The 18,523-nt window shown below is 52.5% G+C and overlaps 1 protein-coding gene across 1 annotated transcript in view; it reads left to right on the top strand.

Moving 5' to 3' along the window:
• The window catches only part of SLIT3 (slit guidance ligand 3), a 524,056-nt gene that overhangs the window by 397,533 nt on the left and 108,000 nt on the right, over window positions 1-18,523 (top strand). Inside the window, exon 6 of the mRNA XM_070414445.1 lies at window positions 546-617. Within this exon, the coding sequence (XP_070270546.1) occupies window positions 546-617 (72 nt within the window). The remainder of the gene's footprint in view (window positions 1-545; window positions 618-18,523) is intronic.

The following is an 18,523-nucleotide window of genomic DNA, read 5'->3' on the forward strand; positions in this document are numbered from 1 at the left end:
TAGATTAGTTGAGTCTAATTTGGAATCGGTATATTCCCCATGCACCCTCGCCGCTCGTGGGCAGATAAAGCCTTGAGATTTAGCGCTGTGTCAGAGACTGCCACTTCCAGTAAAAGGAGACAGGGCGAGGGAGAAAGGGAAGAAAGCATTCTGGGAGGTCTCGGAGGGCAGAGCAGTGACCTCCAATGATTTACAGGCCTTTAGCTTAATGAAATTGTTTCAGTGACATGACGGTAAGAGCTCGTAATGGATTGGATGCCCTAATGTAATGAAATTACTCCCTTCTGCCTAAAAAAAAAAATGCGCAATTAATATTTACTGAGACCTGACAGCCTTTGGTGCGCTCGTCTGTGTAGTTCTCTCAGACAGTCAGAGAGGAGACGGAGCAGCCTGGCAGACGGGCTGGCTCTGCGGGAGCTCCTGGCGGGGACGAGCAGAGCCTGCGAGGGGTGGAGGGACCGGCGCTCGGCGACCGGGGATGCCGGCCGGCTGCTCCTCGGCGCTGCCCACACTCAGCCTTCACGCTCTCCCTTGCTTTTCCACAGGCAACTGGACAACAACCACATCAGCTGCATTGAAGATGGAGCCTTCCGAGCGCTGCGCGATTTGGAGATCCTGTGAGTTGATTGTGCGGCCGCTGCCTGGTGTGCGTGTGCGTGTCCGGGTGAGGAGGAGACAGGGGGAGTGCGTGTGCAGGGGGTTCCGTGCGGGTGCGTTTCTGGGGCCGCTGCTGCAGTGCTATTAACATCGGGCACCGGGAGATCCCTCCGGCTCACCTTGGCCAAAGTGTTCGCAGGCAGCAAAGTGTGATTTCCCACCTCCCGCAAACTGGGGCTCCTGCTAATGAAGTCTCAGCCGAGCCCTTTCTCCCCACTGTTCCCACGGTGTTTGTTGCTGGGCAAAACAGATGGGCTGGAGTAGCCCCCAGCCCCTGCCAGCGCGGTCTCGGGGAGCCTGTCTTGAGTGTGGGCACGCAGGAGGCAGGTTACAGGTCTGGGAGACCAGAGAGGGTAGCACCAGGGGTCAGGGCAATCACCCAAAATCCAAAAGGGATCTGGGCGCAGGACTGGGGGAGGCCAGACAGCAGGTCAAGTCAAGCCATCGCCTTTGCTCCTGGGCTCTCGCCTCAGGTGCAAATCCAAACTTTAAGCAGCGACCTTAAGTGTAGGGGGGAGGGGAGGATGAGAGGAAGTGGACACCTCCCAGAACCCCACTCTGTATACTTTATCTGGAAGCATGAAGCTGCCTTTCTGGGTTCCAGATTTTCAAATGGGTCTGTAAGGAAACCTGACTTATGGGAGGGGAGGGCAACGAGGGGGAGGGAGTCAGCCAGGAGTCATCTCGGGTCATTCACACTAAAGTTGAATTGTGTGAGAAAACATTCTGATCGCTCTCACCCCAGCTACCGTCCCTGGTTTGGGGGAAGCTGGAGAGGAAGGCAGGAAAGCCCAGCAGAACTCGTGTCAGGAGATGCGGGGTCCGGTCCCCACTCAGCTCCTAATTAGCTGCGTGACCTTGGGCAAGTCCCTTCCTCGCTCAGAGCCTAAGTTTTCTCATTTGGGAAATGAAGGGGTTGGTTGCTCTATCTTGGGGGTCCCTTCTCCTTTCCAAGTTCTATAATTGCCTGGTTCTAAAAATAGTTCTGATGGTACAGTCCCACCCAGAGAATGCTAAGTGTGGGGTCTGTTGAGCATCCCTGAAAATACGAAGTTACTTAGTCACCAGGTCGCATAGCTCTGACTCCAGGAGAATGAATAAATGTCAGACAAATACACGAGTAAATATCTTAAAATGTCCCTTTACACATAAAAGAAGGAGTGAAGGGCTCCCTGTCCCTTCCCCTGGCACCTGGCACCTGGCCCCGCAGATAGCAACGGGCTGGAGAGAGCCTCTCCACATTGCATGCGAGGAAGGTGATTCCAAGAGGAATCACGGGAAATAGAGGGGAGCTGCTGCTGCCAGCGCTGGGACTGATGAAAGCCGAGCATCCCAGCACAGAAGGGGCAGACCCTCAGCCGGGGCAGGAGGCGCTCACTCCTGACAGGGGTGGTCCCTCCTCACCACACTCTGACCCTGGAACCCGCAACCAATGCATGTGCCCAAATGTAGTCACCCAGGGCTTCTCTTATCAAGAGGCCGGAGCTGAGAAGGGTGGGCACGATTCTCCCAGCCTGAAAGAAAGCCTCTGTGCAGAGGGCCGCTAGGAGCATAGCACCCTATTCTTGGGACGGATGAGGAAATTCCTTGGGAAGAGATCAGGAAATGGAAGTCACCAGCTGCCACGGAGCAGCTGGGAGACCTCTACAAGATGTGGTGGGGTCTCCTCACCAGGAAGACAGGGGGAGGGGCAGTCTGACAATCAGACACACCTGGGTGTGGAAGCCGGGACTCAGTGGGACTTTGGCCAGATTACTGAGCCTCTCCGAGCCTGTTTTCTTCACGTTAAGAAGAGGCGCCTTATCTATTTCATAGGAAGGGCTCCCCAAATAGTGTTTCTTCCAGGTCCCTCACTTTCTCCCGACCATGCCCCATCCCCATCCAGGGGGCAATTGGACTCGGAAACGCTAGTATCCAGGCACACCGGGTCTCTCACACTGGAAGCTTACAAGCCTGAGATGAAAAGTTCTCTTTCCCCGTCATTGCAGAGCCCGCAGGATCTGATTAGTTTATCTTTGCGATTCCAAACAAAGCCAGATCAATAGCTTTGTTTTAAAGACACGCTCATTTGGCTTCACGTGGCTAAGTACTTAAAATTAATCATCATCAGTGAGTCCACGGGTTTCTAATCTCCAGCAGAGGCACTCAGCTCTGGAACCATCCATCTTAGTGGGGAGCTATTCTGAAACTGGCTGGAGCTGACATCTCCATCTAAAGGACCTCCCCTCCCCACCCCCAGACCTCCCAAATCTCAGCTAGGCATCGACATTTTGTAATACTTCCCTGTAATCACAACTTGGCACCATAAAGAATCTTGACAATGACATAAATAGGAACTAAGGGAGGGCATCGTGCGTTAACTTAATAAATTCCTCAGAGATGCAGAGAGAAGGGATGGAGTTCGAAGCCCGCGGTCCCTGGGCAGGTCATCTTTCAGCACCTGCAGCTGTAACATCTGCACATTAAGGGACAAGATGCAGTCTTTCAGGTGTGTCTTCTCTCTGACGTGCAGCATGAAGTACAAAACAAGGAAAGACTCGGGGTGACCTCGTGGAAAGCTCTCAAAATTAACTCAAGGGAAGTCTGTGGACCTCACCTACAGTTGACCTTTGAACAACATGGGCATTAGGGGTGCTGACTCCCCCTCCCCCCTGCCCACAGTCAAAAATCTGCATATAACTTTGGACTCCCCCCAAAACTTAAACCGTCTCTCAGTATCTCAGGGGATTGGTTCCAGGGCCCCCCACAGATACCCAAATCCATGGATGCTCAAGTCCCCTGTATAAATGGTGTAGAGCAATGCATACAGTTGGCCCTCCACGTCCACAGACTCCCAACCTCAGATGGGAAACAGTGCAGATATTTAGTGAAGAGAATCCCTGGGTCAGTGGACCTGCCCAGTTCAAACCTGTGTCGTTCAAGGGTCAGCTGCACTAGTGGAAATATTCACGCGGGATCGCCCCGTGACTCGTCCTCCCTGTGAGGGAAATGCCATAGGACTTCTTTCCCCTGTTCCAAGGAATGAGAACTTGGGAGGCGAGTCAACAGGAACCACTCTCTGCAGTGAGGGGAGCGGCAGGGGTACAGGTTGGAAAAGACTGAACTCTGCCCACCTTGTCCGCATCCCCAGTGGGGGATGCCCAGCACCGGGCATGGAGGACAAAGGGAAGGAGTCAGGTAGCCAGGAAGGGGGCTAAAAGGAAAAGCATAGTGTAGGCCAGTGGTCGGCAAACTGCGGCCCTTGAGTGTGGCTCTTCCACAAAATACCACATGCGGGCGCGCATACAGTGCGATTGAAACTTCGTGGCCACACTCAAGGGGCCAAAGAGCTGCATGTGCCTCGCGAGCCAGTTTGCCGACCACTGGTATAGGCAAAACTTCTCAAGGCCCGAGCCCCCACAGGAGAGGAATCCCAATGCTAGTGATTGGAGCTGACATTCGGGCAGTGCCCCATCCCCAACACATAACACAACCAGTGCTTTAACCCGTGAGCTCTCTGCATCCTCAGAAACCTGCTGGGAAACTGCTGTTATCGCCGCCCGCCTTGTACAGAGGAATAGCCCATGTCAGGGAAGCCAGGGAACTGCCCGCCCAGCAGCAACATTGCCCGAGTGACCAGCATCCTACCAGCTGCCCCCTGAGCTGTGTCACCAGGGCTCTCCTAGGGTTGGCTCCCCTGAAGCGTGGCCACCATGCGCCGTGGGTGGTGTGAGCTGGTCCTGAGAGCCGGGCCAGGCAGGCGACCCAGGACTCAAAATCCTGGTGAGGAGAATGCAGGCGCTTCCCACAAGCCTGCAGAATTGTCATCCCCTCCCCCCAGTTTAGGGGTCCCCGCAAAGTTGAAGATGAATCAAACTCACCAAGGAAAGAAAATAATCCCACTTTTCACTGACTTACATTCTAGTCCCAGGGATGATATAGTCTCACTTCTGGTTGCCACCAATTGACTTTGGCGCCCAACAGTTTGGGGGCCCCATTCTCCAAACTGCCCCAAAACACAGCCCCAACTTCCTGTATGGCACTTAAGGTTCTTCATGGAGGGGCCTGTTTCCCCGTGGGTCCGACGCCCTTCTATTACCCACATCACTGCCCTTTCGTTTCCACCTGTTCTATTCATTTGGCAACTCACAACTCGGCTTTCTCCAAGGCAGTGGTGCTCAACCTTCCTAATGCCGCGACCCTTTAGTACAATTCCTCATGTTATGGTGACCTCCAACCATAAAATTATTTTCGTTGCTACTTCATAACTGTAATTTTGCTACTGTTATGAATTGTAATGTAAATATCTGATATGCAGGATGTATTTTCATTGTTACAAATTGAACATAATTAAAGCATAGCGATTAATCACAAAAGCAATATGTAATTATATATGTGTTTTCTGATGGTCTTAGGCGACCCTGTGAAAGGGTTGACCACAGGTTGGCAACCCACAGGTTGAGAACCGCTGCTCTAAGGCATGTGTATACGGCCATCGAGTACACCAAGACTGCATCTCCAGCCCCTTCGGGCAGGAATCCTTGCTGGTCGTGCTCTGAACCGTGGGTTTCTGGTCCCTGCTAGCGAGATTGAGAATGGGTGGGCAACTCATCAATTATACCAGGCTCTTCCCTGCCCAGGTTAGAAAAACGTTTAATGAAAAAGAAAAAATTAAGAGTATGGACAAATGAAACAAAAATGAGAAGACCTAATGAATAAGATAGTTAATTAATTTTTTCAGTAGTATTACGGGAGGAGAGAAAAGATTTTGAGATATTGTCTCCTGACTGCATGTAGCAAATCAGAAGATCAGCAGACATGTCCTGAAAGGCTGTCACCTCCTGGTGAGGGTCTGCCCGGAGAGATCCCAGGCCCAGCAAACTGCGTGCGGATCCTCGGGTCTGCAGGTAACCAGGGTGCCGTTTGGAAGGCCTTTTCCCATTTATGTCATTACCAAGGCCTCCGTTCCTTGGGGTTACTGCCAGCTCAGGCAGCCCTGCTGTAATCCATGGAAATTCGGTGACATTCCTCTAGGCTGGCCCTGGTGTCTGTAGAGAAAAGGGACAGAGAGGCCAAGAGCAAGGCCGGGCGACAGTGAGCCGAGGCCTCCTAGCATTTCGCACCTCGGCTATCCCACTTCCCTCACCCGAGTCCCGGCTCTGGCCAGGGGATGCCAAGGACAAGTTGGTGGTAGCAAAGAGGCTGGCACCTGGGCCTCCAGGCCCCGGGCCCCATGTTCTTTGCCCACCTGGGCACCTCCTGCAGTTGGGCCCTTTGGGAGAAACCCCTGGTGACACGGGGACCCTGAGTGTAGTTGTCTTTCTAGCCCGTCCTTCAGTGGCCTCTCCTATTTTGGAGGTTGAGGGAGGGCAGACTTTGACCCCAGGTCCTGCTTTCAGCTCTCTCTCTGGAACTAGACAACAGACCATATTGCATCTATGGATGAGTTTTACTTAATCTCGTAACGTGTTCTTTAACAATGGAAGAGAGCATTTCATACTTAAAATATATTGTATTTTTCATAAAATTCCAGCTTGGGCTTTTAGCAACCAGAAGCATTGGCAGCCCTGGGCTCATTCCTGCATCGCGATGGTCAGTGTGGCTGGGTGCACAAGCCCGCCTCCCATGGGGTGTGGCTGCCCCTTTCCCACTGGCCTCCACTCCTCTGGGTTGCTGCCAGCTCAGGCAGACCCTGCTGTAATCCATGGAAGTGCGGACACCCCACAAGCTAGTCTAGCGCCAGGCGCCAGGGACAGGAGAGCTCTCAGAGGGCAGGCAGGCGCTCCGGCGGGTCAGACTCGCTGGGCCGGAGGTCACCAGAACTGCTGAGTGCGCACGGACACGCAGCTAAGGGGCGTGGAGTCCAGGACTCCCAGACTGAGCAAGGACCCCACAGAAGCAAGCAAGGTCTTCATGCCCCATCTTCCAGGAAGTTCTCGAGAGTTGAACTAGCCTCCTAGTCCCTTTGATAGTAAATCAGTTCTGATTGGGGTTGTGCAAATACTGAGAAGTAGATGAACACCCACCGCCCAGTTTCTTGCTCCCCAGACTCCTGTGTCCGCCTGTGCACTGAGCCCCGTCTCAGCCCACATTCAGAGATTCAAGAGTTAAGGCAGTGGTGGGATCAATCAGATTTTTAGGGTAGTTCTAATTCATCCACATTCGGGCGGGCACGACATGGCCCGGCCCTGGGCCCCACTGGTAAACACAGAAGAATGGAGAAGAGCGTTCTTTGCTGGTATAAGAAGGAGTCAGTGGGAAGAAATTGACAACAGTCCTGATGCCCAGGTCAGGATGTGCTCACTCTCCTAGTGTGGGGTGCGGTCCTGGCTCAGGGGTGCTGGGCACTGGCCGTAGGGACACTCATAGACATTGTCAGTCCAGTTCAGAAAGCCCAGAGCTTGAGGCAGGTGGCCGGCTGTTCTCTGCTTTGGCTGAGCTTCCTGTGGATGTGGAACTCGATGCTGGATGAACAGTAGTAGGATAGCATGTCCCATGCAGTAGCCCCCCACCCACGGGGCACCTGTTCCCAGTGTAAATTATGAATGAGGCACAGTTAGAGATTAACTAACTAATCACGAAACAGAACAATTATAACTGAGCAGTAATAGCCGTTATGTGAATGTGGGCACTCATGTCCGGGGACCCCGTGCTGACGTCTTCCGGTAGGCTCAGTGCTTCTGAGGCACCATGTCGCCATCGATCAGAACACGGTTTCTGCTCGTCTTCCACCTGAGGGTTTAATGCCTTCTCCACCTTAACTAAGCACTTACCACTCACTGTGGCTGTAACATTGGCAGTTTGAGGTGTGACAACAGAACTAGCTCGAATTTCATTTTCCTTCTTCAGTTTCACGGATAGAGGTTCTTACCGTAGGTTTTAGCAATCTCAGGACACGATTTTTTTTTAATTCTCTCATTATGTCAAGAACTTTCACCTTTCCAGTTACAGGGAGCACTTTAGGGCTTCTCTCCTGCATTTCTGAATTGCCAGCATCCCTACTCTTGCGCTTTGAGGCCATTACTAAGTACAATAAGGGTGACTTGAACACAAGCACATGATCCCAGGACAGTCGGTCTGATAACCGAGATGGCTGCTAAGTGACTGATGTCAGGTAGGGTGTGCGGCATAGGTACGCGGGACACAGGGCGATTCCATCCTGGGTGGGACGGAGCGGGAGGGCGCGAGATGTCATCACGCTACTCACAGCGGCACGCAGTTTAAAACTTATGAATTGTTTATTGTACTGTTTGTTTATGGATTTTCCGTTTAATATTTTTGGACCATGGTCGACCACAGGTAACAAACTACAGAAAGCAAAACTGTGGCTAAGAGGGGACTGCTGCAGTACAGCGATACTAGATAATTATTAGTGTCGGCATTATAAGTATCACAGCTACTGCTCTCGCCTGCATATTTTGCATAGGCTGTCTCCTAGGCACTATGATATTAGAATGGAGCATTTTACGTACATCCTCGCCACAACCTCACGGCGTGGCTCTTGTTCACCTCACTTTCCCCAGGAGGGAGCTGAGGCTGGGAAAGCTGGAGGACTTGCCCGGAGCGACCCTGGCTGCACGGGGGCTGCTTTTTCATCCAGTCCCACTCTGCCCGGTCCTTGAGCCCCGGCTCCTAACCGCTCTGCTATGAAAAAGTGAAAATTGAAAAGTTTATTCCAAAATGCACCCCAGAGAAACAAGTGTAGTAAATGCTCAGAATAATTCAGGACCAATCATTTTTCTTTTTGAAAAATGATTCTGACCCACAGGGCCCTCAGAACTAATCCTGTGACCTCCACTTAATCGGCACCACATCCAAGTCCACAGAACCACCCACACATGGAGGTGCGAGGCCACAGCGGAGCATGGGGGCGTCAGAGTCCTCCCCTCGGATGGGCCGCCCTCCAGCTTCACCAGGCTGGGTGGTGCGAGGGGTTCATTTCCGTATTGTAATACAGAAGCTGTGTACCAGGCTTGCGATGCCGGTTAAAGGAGACACCCCAGGTGTGTGTCTGGCAAGTCACAGACACCCAATCAGGCCTCTCATAACAAGTGCAGTTGAAAAGCAGCCCTGCCCTGTTCTGCCACCTTATCTCCGTACCTGGCACAAGCCTGGCACAGAGCAGGAAGTCAAAGGACACGGGACCACATTGAGTAGGAATTAATTAACCAAATGCATGCCCACTTTGCCCCGTCTCTAGATTTTCTGCTACATGTTGGCCCTGAACAGAGCTAAGAATTATCTCAAATATTGAACAATGTAGTATTTTACTGGAACAGAAGATTTCTCATGTTACCTCTGGTTTTTTATTCTTCCAGTTAAATGGTGATTTTTTTTTTCTTATTAACAATGAGCAAATTACAGCCTTGGTGAAAATTGATGTTTTCGAACAGACAAGACTCGTTTTCATTTATTTACAGAATGTTTCACCTCGGTTTCTCTGGGAGATTTTTTTTTTTTTTAACAGACTCTGGAATCAGAGTGTTTAGTCATGATATAGCTTTGAATATAAAACTGTCATGGCTTAATGAAAGTCTTAAAATATCTCCAGAACATGATTTTTTTTTTTTGGAGCTATGCTGCAAATTGTGATTTGTTCAGGTAATTGGGATTAAAATGGAACATTGTGGAAAGCACTGATCACTTCCGTTGGGCCCCCAGAATACTAGGAAAGGAACTGGGTGTCCTATGAAGGTTTGCTTGTGCTACACCACACCCCTCCTTCAGTCACCCAGGCTCGAAGTTCAATCATAGTCACATGTTTTAAATATATATATATATATATAGAGAGAGAGAGAGAGAGAGAGATGATAGATAGATAGATAGATAGATAGATATTGATTTCAGAGAGGAAGGGAAAGGGAAAATCATCTATCAGCTGCCTCCTGCATGCCCCCTAGTGGTGATTGAGCCCACAACCCAGGCATGTGCCCCGACCAGGAATCAAACCGTGACCTCCTGGTTCACAGGTTGACTCTCAACCACTGAGCCACTGGGTGATCATAGTCATGTTCTTAAAATGACTAGCTTGGTTTTGAGAACATCAGCTTAAGAAAAATGTAAGATAATTTTTCCCATTTAAATAAGTAGCACTTGAACAGTTCAGGTAACTAGGATATGGGAGCACCTAGTGGTTTCTGTCTGATTCCCTTTTCCTGTTAACTGAAGGCTAGTTTAGTCTCAAAATGGATGTGTCCTGTGAATTCGTGGGTTAAGAGGCTGTGGCGAAGGTCACTGGACTGTTCTTCACCAACAGAGGCTCTTGAATCGGTAGGACTCCCATTACCAACTTCCCATGAACGGCATTTAGGTGGAATCGGGCAACGGACGGCCCAGGGGCCACGGACTCCAGCCTCCAGGTTTCTGGGCTGACGTCCTGGCTTGGCAAACTAGGTTGGGGAGCAGCCTTGTGGTTTGCTGTGTCCCGCCTCAAACGAAATGGAGGAACAGCTCAGCATCTTTGTAAAAAGATTCCAGGAGGGTTTCTCTCAGCGAGAGGTAAGGAGGCCAGTGGGGAAATGCCGCAGAGCTGCCGAATGCATATGGGGATCAGTTCACCCCAAAACGGAGCTGCTGCACCCGGTGGGAAACGTGCTCCTGGCCGATGGTCAGCCTGTGCCCTTTCTCCATCCTCTGCTGCCAGCTTTGGTGCCAGTATGCGAGCAGGTTCAGGGAGTACCTGGCTCCTTGATCCGCCCTCATCTCCTGGCTCTCGTGGGTCTCCAGACCGGGGGCCATGAGCCCTACGAAGAACCAAACCTGCCTGTTGTTGCTGCTGCCACGTCCGTCGGGAATCAAACCGTGACCTCCTGGATGGCTCGGCTTCCTGTGGCCAGGAGTCCCTGACTCTGCAGAACTGGGTCTGGAAAGCCAAGATCCTAGGAACTCGAGCAGGAAATGGCCCTCCTCCTGCCGGATGGCCTTCTGCCAGGCCCTGAAGAGGCAGAGCTGGGAGAATCCGAGCACCGTTCCGACCCTTCCCCGAGCTGCCATGTCCCGTCTGCGAGGACACTCAGGAGCAGGGTGGTGAGGAGGAGGGATGGAGGGAGTAGGATTCCGCTTCTCCCAGATTATATCTGGGATCATTGCAGACACTCTAGACACCCCGTTCTCCTTCCACATATAACTAATGAGAGGACCCCAACTATCCGCCCTTAGGTTGAATGAACCCTGCAGATGTGGGATTTGATTTTTTGTTTTGTTTTGTTTTGGTCTTTCCAGTGTTTTTAAAAAAAAGTAATAGTAATTAGTTGCCAATGTTTAAAACTCCGGTGATTATATGTAAAAGTCCAGGGGTCCTCAAACTACGGCCGGCAGGCCACATGCAAATACAAATATTGTATTTGTTCCCGTTTTGTTTTTTTACTTCAAAATAAGATATGTGCAGTGTGCGTAGGAATTTGTTCATAGTTGTTGTTTTTTTAACTATAGTCCAGCCCTCCAACGGCATGAGGGACAGTGAACTGGCCCCCTGTTTAAAAAGTTTGAGGACCCCTGTAGAAGTCTCTGCGTTCAACTCTGCATGAGTTCCGGAAGTGGTTGGGCCCGCAGGTGGCCAGGATGGTCCGGAGCAGCGCTCTGCCATGGGCCGCTGCGGGCGACGGCGGCTGGCACCTGCGTGTCCACGGTGCAGTGAGGCCCACGGCCTCTCGAGCGCCTGGAACGTGGCTACAAATGAGAGACGGAAGCTTTCATCTTACTGCATTTTAATTTGTTTAATTTTAAATCGCCACCTTTGGCTCATGGCCACTTGTTGCACAGTGGGGTTTACAGCTGCGTGGCGGGCACCCCATCTGGGCAGGGCGTGCCCTCGGATCGCCACGGCTCCCACCAGGCCCGCTTTCACCAGCCCTGCGCCCACTCTCTGCGGTCACGTCCCATTCGTTAAGAAGCACCATGTTTAAACAGTGTATTTTCTGAAACTAAATACTTTGGAATATCTGCCACTCCCTCCCCCTCACACTACACTCTGCCCTTTATCTTAATTTAAACATCTGGATCTTATTCCCCCAAAAGACGCACTTTCATGGAAAGCCAGGAGTATGATTATAAAGCCGTCTCCACCAGAGTAAACCCTCTCGGCGTGAATGTTTCCTGGTCCCCGTTACTCGCTTCTCTTGGCTCTGGAAATGGCTCCACAAAGTCAGCAGGTAGGAGAGTCGCCCCCATGTCTGGACCCGTCGCTTCTCTGTACGTGAGCTGGAGACGTGGCAGCCGGTTAGGGGAGCAGGCCCGTTAACCGCACAGCAGCGGAGCCAGGTGTCTGTACAAAGGAAGAAAAAGAGCCGACCCTGTAACTTTGTTCAACTGGGGCGGGGGGGGGGGGGGGGGGGGGGGGAGGGTGCGGGCATCTTTGAGTTTGGCCAGATGTGCTATCTTTATACAGACCTGGGTGTCCACGTCCCTTCCACTGCTGTCGGGAAGGCTGCTACTGCTCCAGATGTGGCATGTCAGAGCCAGCACCAGCCCAGTTGGAACAGGAGAGGGGAACTGTAGGCTGGAAAGGCCCAGGGGTCAGCCGGCCCCACCGCCTCATTTTAAGTGAAAGAAAGTCACTCAGAAAGGTTAAGTGACTTGCCCACAACCACAGGGAAGTTTCACAGAAGAATTAGGCCAGGAGACGGGTCTGCGGACTCTTTATCCAGTGCTCTAGATGGCCACCTACCTCCCTCCTGTGTTAGCAGAAAGGAAACAAAAGTGAATGAAGCTGGCCTGTATGTCCTGCCTTCCCACCATCCCTCCGCCTCCAGCATTTTGCCAGAAGGAACATTTTACATTCAGCGTGAGGGCCTTCCCATCAGGCGGCCACTGATTAGGGGCTAATTGCCCCAGGACCCCAATAGATTTCTGTCTGGTGGAGAGCAATCTGGAAAGAGGTGGGTTTCCCCGTCACTGGTCCTGGCACCTGGTGGTGACCAGAGCCCAGCGAGGAAACACTGGGTACCCCTGCCCATCTTTGAGCCCCACGGGCCCAGGTGTAAGTTGCAGCCAGCTCCCTGAGAGAGCCGCCGCCCCCTTACAACTATCAGAGGGTAAAAGCAGGACCACCCGGCACCCAGCCCAGGAACTGAGTCTCATGCATCTTGTGCAGTGTTTCTGCTAACAGGTCTGAAGTGGCTCAGTTCCGAACTCTACATGAGAACGGACTGGTATGTTTAGCCACGGAACCGATGAGTAGCGGGCAGAAAACAGGCGGGGTTACACCTGCCAGGAGGAACATAGTTTTGCCCTATAAACAGAAACTTCTTCAGGGACTTGTCCTCAAGTAATGATGTGTGGGGGAAGAAAGCATTGAATAAGTTTCAACCAGTTAAAGGGAGTTCATTGGAATAGAAGGTCTCTCAGCTAGTGACTGCCCGTCAGGAGATGCATGTGGGACAGAGGCTTTAACCACGTCACCGTAATGCCATTAATGTTCTTCCATTATATACATATACGCTAAACTCATATTTGATACATATATATCATGCGATATATATGTGTGTGTCAAATGTATATATCTGACTCAAATTATTAAATTAATCTGTCTGGTTTAGAGACCGAAAACGGGCATCTGCAAGCCAGATCCAGCCCCAGGTATGTTCCATGTGGACTTTTGTTCCTTACGGTTCACCAGTACAACAAAAGCAGGAGACTTCACATAAAGCCTCTAGATGCCTGGCTTTCTCTTTAAACAAAAGGGAACAGCTGGCAGCCTAGCACCCACGTCCCGGAGTAGCAGCGATCCTTGGACACGAGAAGTGACAATCGTGTCGTGGAGTGGTGGTGGCTGCAGCCCCACGCAGCCCACTTACAGACTCAGAGGTCAAGCCTGGGCTCCCGTAGGCAATTGAGTTCGTAACTGTCACACCTCGCTCCCATAGGCACCTGAGTTCGTGACTCCCCGGTCAGCCCAGGAGGCTGTTCAGAGTGGAAATGTGTATTATCAAAAGATGCCAAAAGCAGGACCCTTCACATTTTGAAACTCACTCATCCACTTAGTATCTATTCATGGAGTCGTCCTATGTGCCAACCCAGGGGCAGAACAGGTGTGCGCTCCGTCCCTCTTAGTGTGCACGCAGCTGAGTAAACACTTTCCCCTTCTTCCTCTCACGGGGCTAGACACCCAGTGCAGCGGAAGTGGAAATTGTCTGTTTCCAGGCACCCCGGTAGCTGCCTGGTTTCTAAATAATGGTAGCAGATGAGACTGCCTATCCAGGCCCTCAGTTTATAGAAGATGAAATAGAATTAGGAGACTAGGCCATCTCATTGGTGTTGTCGGGTAAGGTACACTTTGCAGTTACGCTGGCCCTCCGCAGGCAGTTGAGTCTTTCTGAGCCACCACCAGGCGTCACCTGTGATGTTCTCAACACATGAGTAAGAGCTCCTCAGCATCCAGGGGCCACAAGCACGGAGCATCGTGTAGACTTACACAACCAGCATCTCTCTGAGCAACGGCGGGATCTGAAAAGGCATCTCTCCCTTTTTAAACCCACGTGGTTTACAATTAGTTTGGAGGCATCTTTTCCCTGTTGTTCTCTCACAGCGAGGCTCTGCTGGGCGGAGTTTCTGTCTGTCACAACGTGAGTATACAATGAAGGGAGAACCAAAGACAGGCCCTTCTGCTAAGCATCCATGGCATCAAGGGCCCAGATTGGCAGTGGACTGTTTTTATTCCTTTCTGTAGGTTTTACATGACACCTGGAGACCATTTAAAATGTTACTTGGCGGTGAGAGTGCTGTGTTTAAAAATAACGCTCACCCCGGTGCCAAATCGCTTTGGAGTCGGGTACAAATATTGAGACAAAAACCCCAGCTGTTATTGCTTTGGCTGCTAATTTGAGGTGTCAAATGGGAGGCCGACTGCTATACGTCAGTGAGTGAGGCCCCTTGTGAGATCACTGTTTTCTAACAGTGGAGAGTAATGGGCTAATCAGTGCAGCATCAGTTGCTTTCATTATATGCCCACACAATGGTTATGAGCTTTAATTTAAACGGTCCGCGGGGAGATGACGGCAGTGAGGAACAGGCAGCACCCAGGATGGGCCAGGAGAGCAGGTGATGCAGGGCAGGTGGCCTCCCGCCCCTCTTCTTCTCCCTCCCTCCGACTCTCATCCCTCCTCCCCATTGGCCGCAGGGACTCGTTGCCTGCTCCAGGCAGACAGGAGTTGAGCTTTGCTTAAGGATCTGGACTCTCGGGGCTTCTTGGTATTCCTGACAATTCCGTCAGCCGCGCCAACAGCAAGGGCAGCTTTGGGCAACACTTGGACTCGGTAGCCAAGCCTTGACCATAGAAGGCTTCCAGACCCAATCGCCCTCTCTCCCCGTGCCGCCTCCACGCTGCCCTCGCTCTCTGTGCTGAGCGCGCTCTGTTCCCCGACAAGAGGAGGGTCAGCATTGCTGCTGCTCTGAGCAGCCTCGGCAGAGAGGTGAGCACCAGGGTCCCTGGTCCCTGCCACCTTGAAGGCAATGAAGGCTGAGTCCACCGCTCACCTGTGTGACTCGCCTCCACTGTGGGAGACATGGGAATCGGACAGCAACGTCTGTCCAACGACAGTCCTGTAAGAGGCGGTTTGTGTAATGGTCATTCATGTCCCGCTTTGAATATTGGCTCCGCTCTCTCTAGCTGTGTGATCGGGTAGAGTGCGCTGGTCTCTCTAGGGTCCAAAATGAAATGGCAGTGGAATCTCGGGATGGTTAGAGAATTAGATGAGACGACGTGGGAAAGTGCTTGGCCTCGTGCCTTCAGCACCAGCACTCTCAGAAGCACTTAGGTCTGGGCTTGGAGGACTGGCCACTGGGTGCCTACAGGTGTGAGGACAAACCAGGACATCCTGTTGCCATAGCTGCCGATGACTCACCGGGAGTCTCCTTCCTGGGCAGTGCTAAGGAGGGAACCACCGTATTTGTCTAGACTTAAGGAGTAACCAGACTTGAGGTAGGGATGATGGGCCAGGGCGTCTGGATCCTCACCCGAGCAGAGGCAAAAAGAGGGGTTCCCAGAGCACCCCCAGGGAGGTTGGCAGCCGGGGAGATGGCCGAGGCACTCACTGTGGATGCCTGGCTTTGCAATTAGGCGATGCATGCTCACAGATAATGCTGCTGCATTAGAGCAATTACATAGTGTTATGGACACACGACACGCAGATTACGCCCAGAGCCAGGGAGGCACAGTGATCAAGCGAAGGCCTAATGGGAGGAGACAGAGGGAAATGTCAGCCTATTAAGGTTGCCAGGGTGGCGTGGCTGCAGCTTGACGCAGGGCCTCCAGATCCGAGGTAGGTCTCTGGAGGGGCCAGGGGAGGGCCACACCTCACCACTCAGGGGAGAGCAGAGGGGAGCTGAGGCAGACGCCACACTGGGCTCTCCAAGGGCGACAGACACCTGCATGGAGGGCTGAGCACTGTTTCAGAGCTCGGGCCTCTTTCTGAGCAGAAAACACTGTCCTCCCCACAGAGGCCTTGGTCCCAGAGGCAGCCAGGGGGCCGCCTGTGCACTGCCTCCACACTCAGCTCAAGGCTGTTCTTCGCTCTTCTCTCCGTCGGTGGTTTCCAACTCAAGCTGGCCTGGGACTCCTCTGCAGGGTCCCTTAAAACACAGAAGGCGCCCACCCACCCCCCCAAGCTTCTGATCCGGTGGGTCTGGGGGGCCTGGCACCACACTTTGGGACCCATGGCCCACGTTCATTCTGCACCAGCCCAAGGTGGGTGCCCCAGCCTGTCCCTGAGCAGGGCCTGCCACGCTCCGATTCCATCAGCCTCGCAGGTCTGGGCGCAGGGAGACCTTCTTCCCAGGTGACTGGCCCGGCCCATCGCAGTGCATCGACAGCAGGGGCAGGAGGAGCTCTGCCCAGAGCGAGCGGCCAGAGGTCAAGGAATGCTGTCTGTATAGAGCCACTTAGCAACTCGTTTAGGCTTCCAGGCCATACGGTCTCTGTAGCAACCACTCAGCCATGTGACACGAAAGCAGCCTTAGATGGTACATAAGCAAGAGGGTAAAACTTTATTTACAAAAACAGGCCGTGGATGACGAGATTTGGCCTGGGGGCTGGAGCTGGCCAAGCCCTGAACAGGCCAAGATGTGTGCCACTCCCTCACCATCCGCCACTCCTGGGGGCCTTGTCCTGCCGCAGGACCCAGCCTTTCACTGAGGGGCACAGGGAAGCACACACTTCTTCAGGCGTTAAGGTTTAATGTGTGCACCGGAGAAGCGATAGTAAGTTCACTCATCCCCTCGGGCCCTGGAAAGGAAGCGGAACACCCTCTTTCTAGTGCTCAGAGCCAAGAGCGAGAGCCTTTGGTAGCAGTAGCATTGTCCAGAAGGGTCACTCTATTAAGGAAACAATCCCTCTCCATGACGCATGTATGCTCCACGTCTGACCAGACAAGAGAGAAACAAGACAGTCTCGGGTCCACCTCAGTCTCAGTGTAAAGAGAGTTTCTCGTGGGGAAGGGTTCTACGGGAGATAGTAGGCGGTAGATGGCCTGTCTTTGAAATCCTGTGGGGGGAAGCACCTTATTTCTGGTTCATACTGAACTGCCCATTCAGTAGCTTGTGATGGTGCAAAAAGGGAGGCCAGTACAGTCCTGAACTTTCGTACAATTAATTTGACCCTGAACTTGAAAAATGCTGAATCGAAAGCACTTACTTGGGGGAAAGCCTATGACTTGGGTTACAGCATATCTTGTCAGAGTAGCTCCCGGGAGCAGAGCAGGGAGGGTGAAACCAGACGCTGGAACTGGCAAAACTCGTCCAGGACGGGGAGGTACATAGGGTGACGCCGATGAGGCCAGGACGGCTCAGCCCGAACCAGCCATCCAGTGGGGGCGGGTCACTGTCAGACCCCTTTCTTTTTCTGCTGGTTAATTGTTAAGGCAGTTGATAGAAGGAGAGGCGGTGGGAGGCTTGTGCGGTTCTCCCCAGCTTTGGGTCCCTGGTGGAGAGACAGAGAACAGCCCTGCTGGAGAAACAAGCCCGCCCTGGAAGCAGGAGGCGTGGGCAGGTGGGGAGGAACTGGGGGTAAAGAGAGCAGCAGGGCCAAATCCTGCGGCAGCTCACGTGCTGCCCTGCGTCAGTCCTTTGCCTCGTGGCCTCAATCTGCTCATCTGTAAAGTGGGAGCATAGTTGCGACTTCAAAGTGCTGCTGGCGTCAAACTCGATGAAGGTGAAAGTGCGTTGTAAACTGTAAAGGACTAAACACGCTAATGTTATAACATTACCTCTGTGCCCGGCAGTGTGCTACCCAGCGTGCTTTCCGTGCCGATCTTAAGGGCATAGGGGTCGGCCGATAATGCTCCCCCAGAGATGTCCCTGTCTGATCCCAGGGACTTGTGATGCAAGGGACTTGGCAGATGGGATGGAGCCTCCTGAGGGGGAGGTGGGCCTGGATTACCCGGTTAGGCTCCAACTGCCCTGCGTCACAAGGGTCTTCCTTAGAGAGAAGCAGGAGGTCACAGTGAACAGTAGGAGATGTTGAATGGCTCGGGGAAGGGGCCCTGCACCGGGGAATGGGTGGCCTGTACAGACTGCAAAATGTTCTTTTCCTGATGGTCCTGGAAAAAAAATGCAGTCCCTTGGACGCATTTGAGACGTCTGACCTCCAGACTATAAGGACTAAATCTGTGTTGTTTTAAGCCACTAAATTATTGGTAACCTGTTCCAGCAGCAGTAAACAACACATAGAGGCGTCAGGCTTGTCTGGACTCATGTCCTGGTACCACTGCTTGCTTCATCCAGGAAAGGGAGATGATGACAGAGTGCCTGCCTCATAGGGTGGGGGAGAGGTTAAGTGAGATGGTGCAGCTAGAGCCCGTAGCCCAGCGCCGGCCTGGCATGCAATAAGCCCTCAGCCCATACAGACAATTATTAGTATCATATCCTTTAATCACCACTCAGGCTGTATGCAGCC

The sequence above is a fragment of the Myotis yumanensis genome, unplaced genomic scaffold (assembly GCF_028538775.1).
Source record: "Myotis yumanensis isolate MYYU_CA2020_CCGP unplaced genomic scaffold, mMyoYum1.0.hap1 SCAF_5, whole genome shotgun sequence".
Lineage (NCBI taxonomy): Eukaryota > Metazoa > Chordata > Mammalia > Chiroptera > Vespertilionidae > Myotis > Myotis yumanensis.